Genomic DNA, 20,766 nt, shown 5'->3' with positions numbered 1-20,766 from the left:
GGGGAGGGGGGAACGAGGTGGTGAGGGAGGGGGGAACAAGGCAGTGGGGGAGGGGGGAGCGAGGTGGTGGGGGAGGGGGGGAACGAGGCGGTGGGGGAGGGGGGAAACGAGGGGAGGGAAGAGGGGGGAACGAGGTGGGGGAGGGGGAGCAAGGGGAGGGAAGAGGGGGAGCGAGGGGAGGGAAGCAGAGGGGAGTGGCAGGGGAGAGGCAGGAGGAGGCAGAAGGAGGGGAGAGTGGCATGAAGGGGGGAGCAAGGGGGTACGAAGGAGCGAGGGGGAGGCGAGTGTTGCCCCCTGTCTGAGTCCTGGTTCCAGGTCAATGTCTCTGGGCTGGGACGGTTCAGGTGAAACACGGCGCCGGTGAGTGTATAAAATAATCACATTCCCACAAAGCTGTTCAAAAACACAGACTGAATAAACGACATTGTGAATGTGGCTGTTTTTCCCGAATGCTAAAATGGGACCGGACTGGGAAATAGCCCTGGAAATGGCCCGGGAAGTAGTCCAGGAAACAGTGCAGGAAGCTGGCAGGGTTATTTTGGGATGTTCTGGACTCTGCGGGAAAGATAGAGGAAGATTCTCACCCGCTCCACAAAGCACTCCGCCATTCCGACAGCATCTTTACAGCTTTCCAGATCTTCCAGCAGCTCACTGCGCAGAGAAAGAACATTCCTTAGCCCTCCATTCACAACAGCAAGGGGATTGTACAGCAGACAGTGCGTTAACGCAGTCAGAGCACCGCACACAGCTCCAGCATCCAGGTCACAACAGGGGATAAAGAGGCCTCGGAGAAAATCAAAATAAGATTTACCCGGGAAGGCAAAAAAAACTCTCAAACCCCACGGGGCTGGAAAACAAGGCTGGGCTGGTGGATTTGAGAGATACTTCCCCGTGTCTGGGTGGCCCAGGGGTAATGTCACTGGGTCAGTAATCCCAGGGTCATGCTCTAGGGACCCGGGTTCGAATCCCACCACAGCAGACGGTGGAATTTGAATCCAATAAAAAATATCTGGAATTAAGAATCTACTGACATTGCGGATTGTTGGAAAAACCCTTCTGGTTCCCTTTAGGGAAGGAAATCTGCCGTCCTTACCCCGGTCTGGCCTACATGTGACTCCAGAGCCACAGCAATGTGGCTGACTCTCAGTTGCCCCTCTGAAAATGGCTGAGTGAGAGACTCAGTTGAAGGGGCAATTAGGGATGGGCAATAAATGCTGGCCCAGCCTGCGAGACCCATGTCCCAGGAATGAATGTTTACAAAAGAGGCCAAACCCTCATCGTGAGGTTGTGCGTCCCCTAGCTCAAGGTGCTAACAAAACAAAAAAGAATATTCTCACTGCTGGAACGCAGGGAAGAAGCAAGCTCCCAGAAACGGAACTGAGACAGGTCTTCGCACAAACTCATATTCAGAATTGCTCCAGTGTAAAAGGAGGCCATTCGGCCCATCAAGTCTACTGACCCTTCAAAAGAGCACCCCATCCAGGCCCTAACCCCGTAACCCCACACACTTACCTCATTAATCCACCTAACCAACACATCTTTGGACACTAAGGGGCAACTTAGCATGGCCAATCCACCTAACCTTTTGATTTGATTTGATTTACGTGCATGTACATGATTTACATGTACATACATGTCACATGTATTAGTATGCAGTGAAAAGTATTGTTTTTTGTGTGCTACGCAGACAAAGCATACCATTCATAGAGAAGGAAACAGGAGAGTGCAGAATGTAGTGTTACAGTCACAACCAGGGTGTAGAGAAAGATCAACTTAGTGCAAGGTAGGTCCATTCAAAAGTCTGACGGCAGCAGGGAAGAAGCTGTTCTTGAGTCGGTTGGTACGGGACCTCAGACTTTTGTATCTTTTTCCCGATGGAAGAAGGTGGAAGAGAGAATGTCCGGAACCTGCACATCTTTGGACACTAAGGGGCAATTTAGCATGGCCAATCCACCCTAACCTACACATCTTTGGACACTAAGGGGCAATTTAGCATGGCCAATCCACCTAACCTACACATCTTTGGACACTAAGGGGCAATTTAGCATGGCCAATCCATCTAACCTGCACATCTTTGTGGAGTGTGGGAGGAAACCGGAGCACCTGGAGAAAACCCACGCAGACACGGGGGGAACGTGCAGACGAGCCAACCCAAATTCCCATGAATGAAATTCTTAAAAAGTGGGATTATTTCGGGTGGCCCATTTCTGATCCGGCACACACAAGATGGGAAGAACGGCCTCGTACTGCATGGTCAAACTTTTCCGATTCTTTCTGCTGGGTGTGAACCTTGAAGAAGATTCCAATATCGAACGTTCGCTGTTCCAGTTTTCCGGAACTCACGTTTGGGGACTTATTTTGGAATATTCAGTGATTTGAGCAGGATTGGCGAACCTTTTTTTGCGAAGGTTCCGGTTTCACAATTGTGTCCTGGAATTAAACCAAGCCAGCGAGAACCCACCACCTCCCACAACTGCAGAGTGAAGGAATCCGATCACTCCTGTTAAACTTTACCCTTTGGAATGAGTAGAACAAGGCAGGGATTTTCCAGCGAGCGAGGCTCGTTCTCCGGCTGGGGCCTACTGGATATTTTTGCAATATAAATTCCAGGTTTGATGGAAAGAATGCTTCTCCCGCCAGACTGAGCTTTGGGAATGACAGAGAGATCCATTCTTGGAAATAATGTACAGGTTCCCACTGAGTGAACCCGACTGAGGGGCTGCAAGTTAGTCCCAGTCACCAGGGTCTCAAAACTCCTGTGTCTACTTCCACCACTCCCCCCCACCCACCTCCCCCCCACCCCAATTTCCAGCCATTTTCAACACACTCTTTATTTTAACCATTCACTACTGCTCTCCGGCTCTGACAGTGCGGCACTCCCTCAGCACTGACCCTCTGACAGTGCGGCACTCCCTCAGCACTGACCCTCTGACAGTGCGGCACTCCCTCGGCACTGACCCTCTGACAGTGCGGCGCTCCCTCAGCACTGACCCTCTGACAGTGCGGCACTCCCTCAGCACTGACCCTCTGACAGTGCGGCACTCCCTCAGCACTGACCCTCTGACAGTGCGGCACTCCCTCAGCACTGACCCTCTGACAGTGCGGCGCTCCCTCAGCACTGACCCTCTGACAGTGCGGCGCTCCCTCAGCACTGACCCTCTGACAGTGCGGCACTCCCTCGGCACTGACCCTCTGACAGTGCGGCGCTCCCTCAGCACTGACCCTCTGACAGTGCGGCACTCCCTCAGCACTGACCCTCTGACAGTGCGGCACTCCCTCAGCACTGACCCTCTGACAGTGCGGCGCTCCCTCAGCACTGACCCTCTGACAGTGCGGCGCTCCCTCAGCACTGACCCTCTGACAGTGCGGCACTCCCTCAGCACTGACCCTCTGACAGTGCGGCACTCCCTCAGCACTGACCCTCTGACAGTGCAGCACTCCCTCAGCACTGACCCTCTGACAGTGCGGCGCTCCCTCAGCACTGACCCTCTGACAGTGCGACGCTCCCTCAGCACTGACCCTCTGACAGAGCGGCACTCCCTCAGCACTGACCCTCTGACAGTGTGGCACTCCCTCAGCACTGACCCTCTGACAGTGCGGCGCTCCCTCAGCACTGACCCTCTGACAGTGCGGCACTCCCTCAGCACTGACCCTCTGACAGTGCGGCACTCCCTCAGCACTTTCCTTCCAATAAGCCTCATTCACTCACACCCCTTCCACCCATTCCTCCGGAGCTTTGTTGAAAGATGCCAATTGTGGGAATGGGGTGGGATCGGGGATCACCCCGGGGTTAGTGACTGGGAGAGAGTGACACAGTATGGAGAGGGATGCTCCCTTATCTAATCAAAGACTGATTAACTTTCATCATATTTCAGGCAAGAGGAACTGTGCTGAAAATAACGACAGTTCGAGAGGGTGGGGATCTCGCTCGGAGCTATTTTTGACTCAATTTACAAACTCATTAATCTATCGCAAATTACATAGGATTACACAGGCCATTCGGCCCATCCACTCCATGCTGGTGTTTCTGCCCCACACGAGCCTCCTTCCCACCCCCCTCTCCATCTCATCACATCAGCAAATCCTTCTATCCCACCCTCCCTCATGTGTTTATCCAACTTCCCACTTAATGTATCAATACTATTCACTTCCCCGGGAGCGAGTCCCACATTCTCCCCACTCCCCGTGGGAGCAAGTCCCACATTCTCCCCACTCCCCGTGGGAGCGAGTCCCACATTCTCCCCACTCCCCGTGGGAGCGAGTCCCCCATTCTCCCCACTCCCCGTGGGAGCGAGTCCCACATTCTCCCCACTCCCCGTGGGAGCGAGTCCCACATTCTCCCCACTCCCCGTGGGAGCGAGTCCCACATTCTCCCCACTCCCCGTGGGAGCGAGTCCCACATTCTCCCCACTCCCCGTGGGAGCGAGTCCCACATTCTCCCCCACTCCCTATGGGAGCGAGTCCCACATTCTCCCCACTCCCCGTGGGAGTGAGTCCCACATTCTCCCCACTCCCCGTGGGAGCGAGTCCCACATTCTCCCCACTCCCTGTGGGAGCGAGTCCCACATTCTCCCCACTCCCTGTGGGAGCGAGTCCCACATTCTCCCCACTCCCCGTGGGAGCGAGTCCCACATTCTCCCCACTCCCCCGTGGGAGCGAGCCCCACATTCTCCCCACTCCCCGTAGGACCGAGTCCCACATTCTCCCCACTCCCCCGTGGGAGCGAGTCCCACATTCTCCCCACTCCCCGTGGGAGCGAGTCCCACATTCTCCCCCACTCCCCCCGTGGGAGCGAGTCCCACATTCTCCCCACTCCCCGTGGGAGCGAGTCCCACATTCTCCCCACTCCCCGTGGGAGCGAGTCCCACATTCTCCCCACTCCCCGTGGGAGCGAGTCCCACATTCTCCCCACTCCCCGTGGGAGCGAGTCCCACATTCTCCCCACTCCCCGTGGGAGCGAGTCCCACATTCTCCCCACTCCCCGTGGGAGCGAGTCCCACATTCTCCCCACTCCCCGTGGGAGCGAGTCCCACATTCTCCCCACTCCCCGTGGGAGCGAGTCCCACATTCTCCCCACTCCCCGTGGGAGCGAGTCCCACATTCTCCCCACTCCCCGTGGGAGCGAGTCCCACATTCTCCCCCACTCCCTGGGTAAAGCAATGTCTGTTAAATTCCCCGTAGGATCGCTCAGTGACTGTTTTATACAGAGGGGCCCCCCCCTCAGGTCCAAATTTACAGATCAAACAGTTGCAGAAAGTTAAGGAAAATCTCCGTTTTTCTCTCCCTGGGCCTCTCATTCATAGTTTTTACCGATGGTTATCAGCCTCGTGCTAGTTCTGGTGTTACATTTATAAACCTTTATTTTTCTCAAATGTTTTAATTTCCCCAATCTGCTGTGTGTAAGGTGGGGCCCAGGATTGGGGGGTGAAGGGTGGGAGAACGGTGCAGTCACAGCCACACAAGCCAACTGCAATCACTCTGCTTTTCCGCTCTGCCCCGGGGATATTTGCAGGCGTGTGTTCTCTCAAACCCTGCACCTTTACGACCTTGAGCCTCACGGCGCCCTGCGCCAGCTGCTTTCACTTGCAAAGGACACCCCGTGGTTCAGCCCCGACCCCCGCGGGATCCTTCGCAATAACTTGTCCGCGTTTGACGTTTAAAACCCGGTGAAGACTAATGTTTACTCTGGGTTGGCAAGCGGTCAAATTCCACCATTCCGTTGCTCCCCGCTAGCCCCAGACTGGCACAGCGCCCAGTGTTCCGACAGAGAGCGGGCTCTATAACCCCGTCAGTGGCACATTTGCAAGTCTCTATAAAACTGAAGTTAATTCATCATCGCCGCGGGGAGGTGGTTTCTTTCATCACTCGCACAGCGCGTTCAGACTTTACACTTCAGCACCAATTAATCACAGAATCCCTACAACGGAGAAGGAGGTCATTCGGCCCATCGAGCCTGCAACACCAACAATCCCATCCTATCCTCGTAACCCCACCCTGCTAATCCCCCGAAAATAGAATATATTTAGCATGGCCAATCCACCTAACCTGCACATCTTTGGACACCAAGGGACAATTTAGCATGGCCAATCCACCTAACCTACACATCTTTGGACACTAAGGGGCAATTTAGCATGGCCAATCCACCTAACCTGCACATTTTTGGACACCAAGGGACAATTTAGCATGGCCAATCCACCTAACCTACACATCTTTGGACACTAAGGGGCAATTTAGCATGGCCAATCCACCTAACCTACACATCTTTGGACACTAAGGGGCAATTTAGCATGGCCAATCCACCTAACCTACACATCTTTGGACACTAAGGGGCAATTTAGCATGGCCAATCCACCTAACCTACACATCTTTGGACACTAAGGGGCAATTTAGCATGGCCAATCCACCTAACCTACACATCTTTGGACACGAAGGGGCAATTTAGCACGGCCAGTCCATCCAACCTACACATCTATGGACACCAAGGAGCAATTTAGCGTGACAAATCCATCTAACCAGCACATCTTGGGACTGTGGGAGGAAACTGGAGCACCTGAAGGAAACCCACGAGGACACAGGGAGAATGTGCAGACTCCACACAGACAGTGACCCGAGCCGGGAATTGAACCCAGGTCCCTGACGCTGTGAGGCAGCAGTGCTAACCACCGTGCCACCCCAATACTCCAGACATGGTCTCACCAGTGCCCTGAACAGCTGAAGCCCAACCTCTCTATAGCAGGGGCAGGAAACGGGGTGGGGGGGGGGGAGGTGGTGTAAGGGGGAAAGGGGAAAATGGGGTGGAAATGGGATGGGAGGCTGGGACTTTCTTGAGAGCAGGAAATGGGGTTACAATGCAACGGGACCAAATCCCGGGGGATTGGTTTCGAGGCAAGAGGAGCATCCGCCATTGCTGGGCAGAATGAGTGGGAAGGAGGAATGAAAGGGGCATGGAGGATGCAGAGAATGGAGACTGGGACAACTGGAGGGGAGTTCTCAGCCCAGGATAGAGCAACAATATTAGTGGAAGGACAGGGATAATGGTTCAGGTTAGAAACTCCAGAGTATTTTATGGAGCTTGCCTGAACCAGGAGTATTTGACATTGAAATTGAGTTGGATAAGCATTGAAATATTTCACTCCAGGTGTGATTCAAATGACCCACCAGGGAGCTTTTACCCAACAAAGCTTATTTTAGAATAGAGTTAACATGTGAAGTAAGAAAATTAGCAAGAATTTTTATCAATTACAAATAAGAAACAATAACAAACATGTTAATGTATAACCCCACAATGAATATCTCTAATGATGTTCCAGTCAAAACCAAATTCCAATAACAAAACCCTTCAAACAGATTTATAGCACACCAGCTAAAACTCGGACAATGCTGGACTCCAGATCCCTGGGGTAAATCAAAAAGAGAAAAATGCTGGAAACCTCAGCAGGTCTGACAGCTGTGGAGAGGGAATAGAGCCAACATTTCAAGTCTGGATGACCCTTTATCAGAGCTGAGTGAGAGAGCGCCTCTATTTTCTCAGAAGACTAAGGAAATTTGGCATGTCCGCTACAACTCTCACCAACTTTTACAGATGCACCATAGAAAGCATTCTTTCTGGTTGTATCACAGCTTGGTCTGGGCTCCTGCTCTGCCCAAGACCGCAAGGAACTACAAAAGATCGTGAATGTAGCCCAATCCACCACACAAACCAGCCTCCCATCCACTGACTCTGTCTACACTTCCTGCTGCCTCGGCAAAGCAGCCAGTATAATTAAGGACCCCACGCACCCCGGACATTCTCTCTTCCACCTTCTTCCGTCGGGAAAAAGATACAAAAGTCTGAGGTCCCGTACCGACCGACTCAAGAACAGCTTCTTCCCTGCTGCTGTCAGACTTCTGAATGGACCTACCTAGCATTAAGTTGATCTTTCTCTACACCCTCGCTATGACTGTAACACTACATTCTGCACCCTCCCCACGCAGCACAGTGGTTAGCGTGGCTGCCTCACAGCACCAGGGACCCAGATTCGCTTCACGGCTTGGGTCACTGTCCATGCAGTGTTTGCACATTCTCTACGTGTCTGAGTGGGTTTCCTCCGGGTGCTCCGGTTTCCTACCGCAGTCCAAAAGAGGTGCCGGTTAGCACATGAGAGCACGGGGGTGGGGGGGGGCGCAGGGCACGCGAGAGGGAGTGGGAGAGCACGCGGGGGGGTGGGGGGGGTCCCCGCTGGGGGGGAGGGGAGGGCCTGCGAGGGGGAGGGGGAGGGGGGGCAGGGCCTGCGATGGGGGGGGCAGAGCCCATGAAGGGTGGGGGAGGCAGGGCCCGCGAAAGTGGGCGGGGGGGGGAGGGAGGGCCCACGAGGGGGGCAGGGGGGAGGGCCCGCGAGGGGGGGGCGGGGATGGAGGGCCTGCAATGGGGAGAGAGTGAGGGAGTGAGTAACGGGGAAGGCACAGAGTGCAGGAAGTGGAACTGAAAGGTATTATTATGGACAGGAATGTCGGAGTTCTCACGCAGACTTCCATTTGGCTTTACTCAATCCGCAATGCATCATTCTGACGGGATTCTGGCAAAGTGCAAACTGTTCCCACACACAGTTCCCTTCAACACTTACACACAGATTGCTGTTACCTCACTCACTTTCACAATCCTCTGCAGCCTCTGGCAAACACGCTGGAGCGAGCCTCTGTCGTAACACAGCAAGTTTGGCAGTCAATCAATCAGCACACAGAAAGATCCCACAAACAGCAACTTGTTAGTGACCAGACAGTCGAAGCTTTCGTTATGTCACCTAAAGAATTAACATTAGCCGGAGTTCTGGGGACTTTCACATCCACTTACCGATAACAGATAGGCCCCTCACTTTGACACCTCATCCAAAACACAGCACCTCTGACAGTGCGGCGCTCCCTCAGTCCCGACCCTCTGACAGTGCGGCGCTCCCTCAGCACTGACCCTCTGACAGTGCGGCACTCCCTCAGCACTGACCCTCTGACAGTGCGGCACTCCCTCAGCACTGACCCTCTGACAGTGCAGCACTCCCTCAGCACTGACCGTCTGACAGTGCGGCACTCCCTCAGTCCCAACCCTCTGACAGTGCGGCGCTCCCTCAGTCCCGACCCTCTGACAGTGCGGCACTCCCTCAGCACTGACCCTCTGACAGTGCGGCACTCCCTCAGTCCCGACCCTCTGACAGTGCGGCACTCCCTCAGCACTGACCCTCTGACAGTGCGGCACTCCCTCAGCACTGACCCTCTGACAGTGCGGCGCTCCCTCAGCACTGACCCTCTGACAGTGCGGCGCTCCCTCAGCACTGACCCTCTGACAGTGCGGCACTCCCTCAGCACTGACCCTCTGACAGTGCGGCGCTCCCTCAGCACTGACCCTCTGACAGTGCGGCACTCCCTCGGCACTGACCCTCTGACAGTGCGGCACTCCCTCGCCACTGACCCTCTGACAGTGCGGCACTCCCTCAGCACTGACCCTCTGACAGTGCCTCACTCCCTCAGTACCCTTCTAAACTCCAGTGAATATAATCCTAGAAAACTCTCCCTAACAGCACAGCGGGTGTAGCTACCCCACATGGAACGCAATGGCTCAAGAACGCAGTTCACCACCACCTTCTCAAGGGGCAGTTAGGGATGGGCAATAAATACTGGCCCAGCCAGCCACACCCACACTCATTGAGACAAGTTAACAATTTCCAATTCCTAATCCTGGATTATTGGACCCACTAAAGGCTGGAAGAGTTTAGTTAATATTTTGATACAACCTGGATTATTTCAAAACAGCAGCACAGAGAGAGTTTGAATTTACAGTTTCTGCTCCATCGATATTTTCCTCCCTTTCTCAGATATCACCTTCAGGAAGCGTAAAGGAGAACCTGTCCCTGTCTACATCAACGGGGATGAAAGGGTCGAGAGCTTCAGGTTTCTTGGTGTCCAGATCACCAACCTGTCCTGGTCCCCCCCACACTGACACTATAGTTAAGAAAGCCCCACCAACGCCTCTACTTTCTCAGAAGACTAAGGAAATTTGGAATGTCCGCTACGACTCTCACCAACTTTTACAGATGCCCCATAGAAAGCATTCTTTCTGGTTGGATCACAGCTCGGTCTGGGCTCCTGCTTTGCCCAAGACCGCAAGGAACTACAAAAGGGTCATGAATGTAGCCCAATCCATCACACAAACCAGCCTCCCATCCACTGACTCCGTCTACACTTCCCACTGCCTCGGCAAAGCAGCCAGCATAATCAAGGACCCCACGTACGCCGGACATTCTCTCTTCCACCTTCTCCCATTGGGAAAAAGACACAAAAATCTGAGGTCACACACCAACCGATTCAAGAACAGCTTCTTCCCTGCTGCCGTTAGACTTTTGAATGGATCTACCTCGCATTAAGCTGTTCGTTCTCTACACCCTCGCTATGACTGTGACACTACAGTCTGCACTCTCTCCATGGTGGCACAGTGATAAGCACTGTTGCCCTCACAGCGCCAGGGACTGGGATTCGCTTCATGGCATTGGGTCACTGTCTGTGTGGAGTTTGCATGTTTTCCCCATGTCTGCATGGGTTTTCTCTGCATGCTTTGATTTCCTCCCACAGTCCGAAAGAGGCATTGGTTAGGCTGTGCTAAATTCTCCCTCAATGTACCCAAACAGGCATGGAGGTGTTTTCACAGTAACTTCATTACAGTGTTAATGTAAGCCTTACTTGTGACACTAATAGAACATAGAGTCCCTACAGTGCAGAAGGAGGCCATTCGGCCCATCGAGTCTGCACTGACCCCAATCCCACCCAGGCCCTATCCCCATAACCCCACGTATTTACCCTGCTAATAACCCCTGACACTAATGTCAATCTAGCACGGCCAATCCACCTAACTCACACATCCTTGGAGCTTGGGAGGGAACCGGAGCACCCGGAGAAAACCCACGCAGACACGGGGAGAATGTGCAAACTCCACACAAATGGTGACCCGAGGCCGGAAGTGAACCCGGGTCCCTGGCGTGGTGAGGCAGCGGTGCTCACCACCGCGCCGCCCCTCTTTTTAAATAAACTTTCCTTCTCTATGAGTGGTATGCTTTGTCGGTGTGATGTGCAAGAAACAATACTTTTCACTGTATCCCAATCATGGGGGAGGCGATGGCCTGGTGGGATTATCGCTAGATTATTAATCCAAAATCTCAGCTAATATTCTGGGGGACGTGGGTTCGAATCCCACCACGGCAGATGGTGGAATCTGAATTCAATAAAAAAAATTTGGAATTAAGAATCTACTGGTGACCATGAAACCATTGTCGGAAAAACCCGTCGCTAATGTCCCTTTAGGGAAGGAAATCTGCCGTCCTTACCCTGTCTGGCCTACATGTGACTCCACAGCAATGTGGTTTATTCTCAACTGCCCTCCGAGGGTAATCGATGCTGGCCCAGCCCGTGTCCCGTGAGACAGTAAATAAAAATCAAAAACTTCCAACCGGACTCACCTGTTGAACTGATAGATATCTTCGATGTTACAGAACAAAGTGTTAACTTCATCCGCTTTCAGAGGTAGTTCTCCACAGTCGATGATACAGCCCAGATAGTCCTAAAGACATAACAACGCTCCTGAGTCAAGACACAGATTGCAACGAAGCAGGAGGAAACTTAACACTCGGAACGGTGACTCAGAGTGTTGGAGCCTCTATACCCACGTCTCAGACCGTGCAGTGAGATCAATTAAACCCGTGTTGTTGGGGAGGGAGGTACAAGGTGTGGGAGTACACTGAGGAGCTCAGAGGGAACCTCAGCTAAAGAAGGTTCACCAGGACGTGCGCCCGGGTCTCGAGGACGTCGATGTGAGGAGAGGTTGAATAAACTGGGATTGTTTTTCCCCGCAGAGATGGAGGCCGAGGGGAGACCTGGTAAAGGCCTACAAAATTATGAGAGGCACGCAGCCCCAATGGCCGCTCCACCTAACCCGCACATCTATGGACGGGGGGAGAGGGGGTTCACTGATGGGGGTGAGATGAGGTGCGGGGATGGGAAGGAGGCTCGTGCGGAGCCAGCATGAAGCCAACGGGCCAAATGGCCTGTTTCTGTGCTGTAAAATCCAATGGGTTCATGTCACACTATCTGTAACCCCCGCGACTTGCTTGGACTTGCAAAATCTCACTAACTGTCCTGTCTAGAGACAATACACATCTCCTTAACATGTGCTTAACCCTCTCTCCACTCACATTGTCTGTTCCTTTAAGACTTGATTACCTGTAAAGACTCGCATTCCAACCATTATTTTGTAAATTGAGTTTGTGTCTTTATATACCCTGTTAGTGCACAGAACTCCCACTCATCTGACGAAGGAGCAGCGCTCCGAAAGCTAGTGGTGTTTGCTACCAAATAAACCTGTTGGACTTTAACCTGGTGTGAGACTTCTTACTGTAAAATCCATACAGGAAGCAATGGTGGGTTTTCCCACTCCCTGATCTACCCAAAGAAAATCCACCACTGGAAGTTGGTTGGTGCCAAAATGTTGAATTTATTCAAATCCATGAATAGGACGGGAATAGAGGGGTAGGGTCCCCGGGAGGGTGGGGGGTTTTAGTTCAGTCGGGCAGCATGGTCGGTACAGGCTTGGAGGAGCCGAAGGGCCTGTCCCTGTGCTGGAATTCTCTTTGTTCTATTCAAGAGGCAGTTGGATAGAGCACTTGGGGCGAACGGGATCAAAGGTTTTTGGGATAAAGCAGCATGAGGCTATTGAGTTGGATGATCAGCCATGATGGTGATGAATGGGGGAGCAGGCTCGAAGGGCCCAATGGCCTCCTCCTGCTCCTATCCTCTATGTTTCTATGTAAATCAACAATCATTCTCACCCAGGGTGGCACAGTGGTTAGCACTGCTGCCTCACAGCGCCAGGGACCCGGGTTCGATTCCCAGCTCGGGTCACTGTCTGCGTGGAGGCTGCACATTCTCCCCGTGTCTGCGTGGGTTCCTCCAGTTTCCTCCCACAGTCCAAAAGACGTGCTGGTTAGGGTGCATTGGCCGTGCTAAATTCTCCCTCAGTGTACCCGAACAGGCACCGGAGTGTGGCGACTAGGGAATTTTCACATTAACTTCATTGCAGTGTTAATGTAAGCCGACTTGTGACACTAATAAACAAACTTTAAACTATTTAGATTGTAACCTGGTGGGTGGGACCAAGGTGAAGCTGCTCCGATCAAACCAGGCGAAGAATGGCTAACATAGGACGAGGTTGGAGGCCAGGTCGTTCTAATGTGTTGGTGTTGACTTGATGGGCCGAAGGGCCTCTTCCGCACTGTACAATTCTAGGACGGCACAGTGGGGTTAGCACTGCTGCCTCACAGCGCCAGGGACCCGGGTTCGATTCCCGGCTTGGGTCACCGTCTGTGTGAAGTTTGCACATTCTCCCCGTGTCTGCGTGGGTTTCCTCCGGGCGCTCCGGTTTTCCCCCACGCTCCAAAGATGGGCGGGTTAGGTGGATTGGCCGTGCTGAATTGCCCCCTTCGTGTCAAGGGGACTAGCTCGGGTAAATATGTAGGGTCACGGGAATAGGGCCTGGGTGGGAGTGTGGTTGGCGCAGTCTCAATGGGCCGAATGGCCTCCTTCTACACTGCGGGGCTTCTATAATTTTACAAACCCAGAGGAATGGCTAACACGCCTGCTCTAGAATCTTGTGATCTTCCAAACAATCCATGTAGAAGGTTGTCTCATATCGTCATAGGGGTTTATAGCAGGGAAACAGGCCCTTCGGCCCAACTTGTCCATGCTGCCCCCTTTCTTTTAAACCCCCCCCCCCCAAAAACTAATCCCAATTGTCTGCGTTTGGCTCTCGCCCACTCTCTCCTCGTCACGCTATTTTGTAACGACAGCAATGAGTTTGGGAAAATGTGATTCTCTCTCATCTCATGGGAAGTTTTTCTCTCTCTCTCTCTCTCTCTGCGCAGCTTCCTTCCACATTCCAGATCAGTCTGTGCTCTAACTCCGGCTGGCTGCCTCCGAGCTGGGAAAGCCTCCAAGGGTTAGCGGAGTTGGGGGGGGGCGGTCAAAAGGAGCTGTGTTAAAAGCAAGACTCCCCCAGCATCGATCAAACCCACTTCCCGTTTGGCAAGTCGTCTGCCGTTCCGCACTAACTGGGCCAGAGCTGAAACAGCTCCTGCCAGGATGAGTCAGACTTTGTATTAAATACTCCTCACCATTGTTATTAAAACCCTGTAAACACAGTGGAAGGGCCTGCCGCCCAGATTTGTGTGGCCCAAGATACGTAACGTCAACTTTGATAGACTGAGCAATTAACTAGCCTGCGCTGTGTGGAGTATCTCAGATACACCACCTCCAGCTGCACTGTGACAGGGAGCGCTGCTTTGCAGTACGTGACCCAATGTTCAGGCTGGCCATGAGAAAGGAACATCTACAAACCATCCCGATTAGGAGCAGGAGTAGGCACAGTGGGTTAGCGCTGCTGCCTCACAGCACCAGGGACCCCGGTTCGATTCCCGGCTCGGGTCACTGTCTGTGTGGAGTCTGCACGTTCTCCCCATGTCTGCGTGGGTTTCCCCCGGGTGCTCCGGTTTCCTCCCACAGTCCAAAGGTGCAGAAACTATGTGGATCGGCCAGGCTAAGTTGCCCCTTAGTGTCCAAAGATGTGCAGGTTAGGTGGATTGGCCATGCTAAATTGCCCCTTAGTGTCCAAAGATGTGCAGGTTAGGGGGATTGGCCATGCTAAATTGTCCCTTAGTGTCCAAAGATGTGCAGGTTAGGTGGATTGGCCATGATAAATTGCCCCTTAGTGTCCAAAGATGTGCAGGTTAGGGTGGATTGGCCATGCTAAATTGCCCCTTAGTGTCCAAAGATGTGTGGGTTAGCTGGATTGGCCATGCTAAATTGCCCCTTAGTGTCCCAAGATGTGTAGGTTAGGGTGATTGACCATGCTAAATTAGAATCATAGAATTTCTACAGTGCAGAAAAAGGCCATTTGGCCCATCGAGTCTGCACCAACCACAATCCCACCCAGGCCCTATCCCCATATCCCTACATATTTACCCACTAATCCCTCTAACATACGCACTCAGGACACTAAGGGACAATTTTAGCATTGCCAATCAACCTAACCCGCACATCTTTGGACTGTGGGAGGAAACCGGAGCACCCGGAGGAAACCCATGCAGACACGGGGAGAACGTGCAGACTCCACACAGACAGGGACCCGAGCCGGGAATCGAACCCAAGTCGCTGGAGCTGTGGAGCAGCAGTGCTAACCCACTGTGCTTACTGTCCCAAGATGTGCAGGTTAGGTGGATTGGCCACGGGAAATGGGCAGGGATTGGGGATGGGGTGAGGGGTCACGGATGGGGGCTGGACCTGAATAAGATGCTGAGTCGTTCCTGATTGGATTTAGGAATTCTACGATTCTCGGCCATTCAGCCCATCAAACCTGTTCCATCATTCAGTGAGATCACGGCTAATCTGATTGGGGTCTCAGTTCCACATTCCCACCTACCGCCCTCTCGCGATAACACCCGACTCCCTCGCTCGTCAGGAACCTATATACCACTGCCTTAGCAATATTCAATGGCTCTGCCTCCACTGCCCTCGGGTGGAGGATAGTTTTGAACTTTGAAAGGACACAGAGAAGTTCGTGGATTGGGCAGGCAGGGGACAGATGGCGTTCGATGCAGAGAAGTGCAAGGTGATTGAATGTGGAGAAACTCTAAAGGAACTGATGGCAGAGCGTATTGAGAGAGCATTGAATAAAGTATGTCCTATCTTAGGCTTTATTAATAGGGGCATAGAGTAGAGTAAGGAGGTCATGGTGAACTTGTATAAGAAGCTAAGTCAGTCCTATCTGGAGATTGTGTCCAGTTCCAGACTCCACATTTGAGGAAGGGTGTGAAGACACTGGAGAGATCCACAAGAATGATCTCAGGAATAAAGAATGAGGATATGGGCAGCACGGTGGCACAGTGATTAGCGCTGCTGCCTCACGGCGCCAGAGACCCAGGTTCGATTCCCGGCTCGGGTCACTGTCCGTGTGGAGTCTGCACGTTCTCCCCATATCTGCGTGGGTTTCCTCCGAAAGCTGGTTAGATGGATTGGCCGTGCTAAATTGCCCCTTCGCCTATCAGAGGGATTGGCAGGGTAAATATGTGGGGTTATGGGGATAGGGCTTGGGTGGGATAGTTGTTAGTGCAGACTCGATGGGTCGAATAGCCTCCTTCTGCACCGTAGGGATGGATTGGAGAGGTTGGGATTGTTTTCCTCGGAGAAAAGGCGGCTGAGAGGAGACTTGAGAGATTTCAGATCCCGAGGGATACGGACCGGGTAAGTAGTGAGAAACTGTTCCCATTCCAGAGAGGGGATCAGGAAGGAGAGGGCACAGACTCAGGATGATTGGCAAAAGTGATGGAAGTGAAAGGAGCTGCACCCAGGGGGTGGTTGGAGTCTGGAACGAGCTTCCTGGGAGGGTGCTGGGGGCAGGATCGATCGAGGTATTCTAGAAGGAATTTCTATCTGAAACGAGAGAATGTGCCGGGTTACGGGGATAAGGCAGGGGAGTGGGACTGGGTAGAATGCTCTTTCAGAGAGCCAGGGCAGATGGGCCGAATGGCCTCTTCCTGCCCCGTAACGGTTCTGAGGCCAAACCTCAGAACCCCTGACTCCCATCCACCCCCCCACCCCCTCCCCCACCGAGTGGGAGGGGAAATAGGTTCCCTTTTGAAATGCAGAGAGGATGTTCCTGATGGTGGGGGTGTCCAGGGGGTCACACTCTGAGGATTCGGGGTAGACCGTTTAGGATGGGAGGTGAGGAGACATTTCTTCACCCAAATGTAATAAGCCTCCAGAGGCAGAAATCCCTACAATTCCAACGGGAGTGTACAGAGCGATATCAGTCAGCGGTCAGGAGTACCAGAGGAACCGACACACCCGGTTAAATACAAGGAAAGGACATAATAAGAACGTAAGAAACAGGAGCAGGAGTCGGCCATCTAGCCCCTCGAGCCTGCCCCACCATTCAATAAGATCATGGCTGATCTGTCGTGGATCAGTTCCACTTTCCGGCCCTCTCCCCATAACCGTTAATCCCCTTGCCTACCAAAAACCTATCTACCTGTGTCTTAAAAATATTCAGCGAGGCAGCCTCCACCACTTCAACGGGCAGAGAATTCCAGAGATTCACCACCCTTTGAGTGAAGAAGTTCCTCCTCAACTCCATTCTAAACTGCACCCCCCCCTTATCTTGAGGCTGTGCCCCCTAGTCCTGCTGTCCTTTCTGAGCGGGAAGAACCTCTCCACCTCTACCCTATCCCTCCCCTTCATTGTCTTGTAAGTCTCTATAAGATCCCCCCTCATCCTTCTAAACTCCAATGAGTACAGACCCAGTCTGATAGACAGGGGGATTAAGGGTTATGGGGAGAGGGCGGGAAAGTGGAACTGATCCACTTCAGATCAGCCATGATCTTATTGAATGGCGGGGCAGGCTCGAAGGGCTAGATGGCCGACTCCTGCTCCGATCTCTTATGTTCTTATGTAAACTACTCAATCTCCCCTCATAAGCTAACGCCCTCATCTCCCAGACAGGCCTATCAATTGACTCCTTAATCAGAGGGGGTTCATATCCAATCGGCCAACCTCAATGGCCTGACTGAGGCCATTACACCGGAGTGTGGTCAACCTGGTGGAACTCACCACCGCAGAAAGCAGTTGAGGCCAACGCACTGGGGGCGGAATTCTCCAGTCCCGCCCACCACGGGAATCATAGCGGGCCAGGGGGAGGGAGTCCATTGACCTTGGCTGATATTTTCCAGTCTCGGTGACAAGTGCGGCTGGAAAATCCAGCCCTGAGTGTTTTCAAGAGGGTATAGCTCTTGGGGTTAAGGGGATCAAAGGATATTGGGCGGGGGGGAAGTGGGGATCAGGCTATCGAGTTGGATAATCATAGAAACATAGAACATTACAGCACAGTTCAGGCCCTTCGGCCCTCAATGTTGTGCTGAGCTCTGTCCAATCCCAAGATCAAGTTATCCAGCCATGATTGTAATGAATGGGGGGGAGAGCAGGGTGGAAGGGTTGAATGGCCTCCTGCTTTCTAACACACAGCTCACGGACATTAGTCGAAGTTGTGGGGCTGGATACATATTAAATTAGCACACGTTGGCAATCTGTGAGAACATTGCCCTGTGGGTTTTGAGTGCTTCTGCTGGGACACTCCCAAACCATCTCCCCAGTCCCATTACGGTGAAGGATGTGAATGACTTCCAGACGTGGCCATCCCAGATCTAAGAGCAGCTCCCCACCGTTCCCGAAACTGTAAAAACCAGCTAGTACCCCACTGGCTTCCTCACACAGAGCAGCGAGGAACAGCCCAGGGCACTAATTAATAACTCTCCCAGTTAATTGTACAGGTTGCATTGGAGGGGAGAACACTATTAAAGACCACCCCCCCCCACACGTTATAATTACCGCGGGCAGCTTCCCCTCGGTGTGGGGGGGGGGTGGGGGAGGGAGAGTGATTTCTGACAATCATTTTGATCGTTGCTTGTCGCACAGAATCTCAAACAATTTCTGATTAACTCCCCAGCTCAGCCTGGTTCTCAGGTTATCTCCCACACCTTGGATTGGCCATGCTAAATTGCCCCTTAGTGTCCAAAGATGTGTAGGTTAGGTGGATTGGCCATGCTAAATTGCCCCTTAGTGTCCAAAGATGTGTAGGTTAGGTGGATTGGCCATGCTAAATTGCCCCTTAGTGTCCAAAGATGTGTAGGTTAGGTGGATTGGCCATGCTAAATTGCCCCTTAGTGTCCAAAGATGTGTAGGTTAGGTGGATTGGCCATGCTAAATTGCCCCTTAGTGTCCAAAGATGTGTAGGTTAGGTGGATTGGCTATGCTAAATTGCCCCTTAGTGTCCAAAGATGTGCGGGTTAGGTGGATTGGCCATGCTAAATTGCCCCTTAGTGTCCAAAGATGTGCGGGTTAGGTGGATTGGCCATGCTAAATTACCCCTTAGTGTCCAAAGATGTGCAGGTTAGGTGGATTGGCCATGCTAAATTGCCCCTTAGTGTCCAAAGATGTGTGGGTTAGGTGGATTGGCCATGCTAAATTGCCCCTTAGTGTCCAAAGATGTGCAGGTTTGGTGGATTGGCCATGCTAAATTGTCCCTTAGTGTCCAAAGATGTGCGGGTTAGGGGGATTGGCCATGCTAAATTGCCCCTTAGTGTCCAAAGATGTGCGGGTTAGGTGGATTGGCCATGCTAAATTGCCCCTTAGTGTCCAAAGATGTGCGGGTTAGGGGGATTGGCCATGTGTGGTAGTGCAGGTGGAGTGAATGAGTGAGCCTGAGTAAGATGCTCTTTTGGAGGGTTGGTGCAGACCCGATGGGCTGAGTGGCCTCCTTCTGCACAGTAGGGATTCTGTGGATTGTATTCTATGGATTGTTGTGAAAACCCAGCAGGTTCAACACTTCCTTCAGAGAGGGGAGACTGCCCTCCCCATCACCCCCCCCACAACCATAATCCTCCCCCCCACCCCCCCCCTCCACAACCTCCTCTGGGCCACGTGACTCCAGCCCAGTTGTCTCTTGGATGTGTCCCAGCAGTGGTTGTGGTTCGAAGGGGCAGCATCTTCTCGGGGCAGTTAGGGAATGAGCACTAAACACAGCCAGGATAGGAGAATCCTCGAATCCCTACAGTGCACAAGAGGCCATTTGGCCCATCGACTCTCTGATTGAGTCTGACAGACCCTGTCTCCCACCCTATCCCTGTAACCCACAACATTTTCCATGGCCAATCCACCTAACCTACACATCATTGGACACTAAGGGGCAATGTTAGCATGGCCAATCCCTCTAACCTTCACATCTTTGGAGTGTGGGAGGAAACCAGAGCACCCGGAGGAAGCCCACGCAGACACGGTTTCTGTCACCCTGTGTTGCCCCAATTCCTATGTTCATCTTGGGTTCTATAAGCAGTTTCACAACACCAGGTTAAAGTCCAACAGGTTTGCCTGAAATCACGAGCTTTCGGAGTGCTGCTCCTTCATCAGATGAGTCCAGGTGAAGGAGCTGCGCTCCGAAAGCTCGTGATTCCAAATAAACCTGTTGGACTTTAACCTGGTGTTGTCAGACTTCTTACCGTGTTTACCCCAGTCCAACGGCGGCATCTCCACATCAGGGCCTCCTGGGTTTGGTTTCGATCAGATGACGGGGGAGTGTTTGTGGGGGGGTAGTTTCCCAGAATATCCCTTCCTGCTCACGGCCTTGTTTTATCCTTTCATCCCTCACGGGTGATGAGTAGGTGCAGGAGGAGGAAAGATTGAGGGAGGAGTATTGTCATCATGAGGTTGGGAGAGGTTGAAAGAATAGGCTGCCATTTTGGATTGGCAGCCATTTTGGATTGGTGGCCATTTTGGATCGGGCTGCCATTTTGGATCAGTGGCCATTTTGGATCGGTGGCCATTTTGGATCGGGCTGCCATTTTGGATCGGTGGCCATTTTGGATCGGTGGCCATTTTGGATCGGTGGCCATTTTGGATCGGTGGCCATTTTGGATCGGGCTGCCATTTTGGTGGCAGTGGCCATTTTGGTTCCTGTCAGTATTGCGGTTGTTGGGCCTTACCTCAACGATACTCTTCAGATCCCGAACGTAGGCTTGCTCTGTTTCAATAATTTCCTTTGCCACCCTGTCCACGTGCGAGAGCTTGGCAAGGGGCTCTCTGGGTTTAGATGCCACGGAAGGCCAACTGGCATTGAGGCAATCCGTCCTGGGATCCCTTCCTGTCACGAGG

At 52.7% G+C, this 20,766-nt stretch overlaps 1 protein-coding gene across 1 annotated transcript in view; it reads right to left on the bottom strand.

The window, feature by feature from the left end:
- Positions 1 to 464: 464 nt before the first annotated feature.
- Positions 465 to 20,766, bottom strand: part of LOC145339890 (pleckstrin homology domain-containing family G member 1-like) — a 68,145-nt gene continuing 47,843 nt past the window's right edge. The window contains exons 3-5 of the mRNA XM_080184428.1: positions 20,598 to 20,766; positions 11,478 to 11,578; positions 465 to 651 (exon numbers count right to left, since the gene is read on the bottom strand). The exon at positions 20,598 to 20,766 is cut by the window's right edge and continues 343 nt beyond it. Coding sequence (XP_080040554.1) covers positions 534 to 651; positions 11,478 to 11,578; positions 20,598 to 20,766 — 388 coding nt within the window. The 3' untranslated portion in view covers positions 465 to 533. The remainder of the gene's footprint in view (positions 652 to 11,477; positions 11,579 to 20,597) is intronic.

This window comes from Carcharhinus amblyrhynchos, unplaced genomic scaffold (assembly GCF_965287045.1).
Source record: "Carcharhinus amblyrhynchos unplaced genomic scaffold, sCarAmb.v2.hapA scaffold_725, whole genome shotgun sequence".
In the NCBI taxonomy this organism is placed as follows: domain Eukaryota; kingdom Metazoa; phylum Chordata; class Chondrichthyes; order Carcharhiniformes; family Carcharhinidae; genus Carcharhinus; species Carcharhinus amblyrhynchos.
This window is presented reverse-complemented; position numbering and strand designations above follow the sequence as displayed.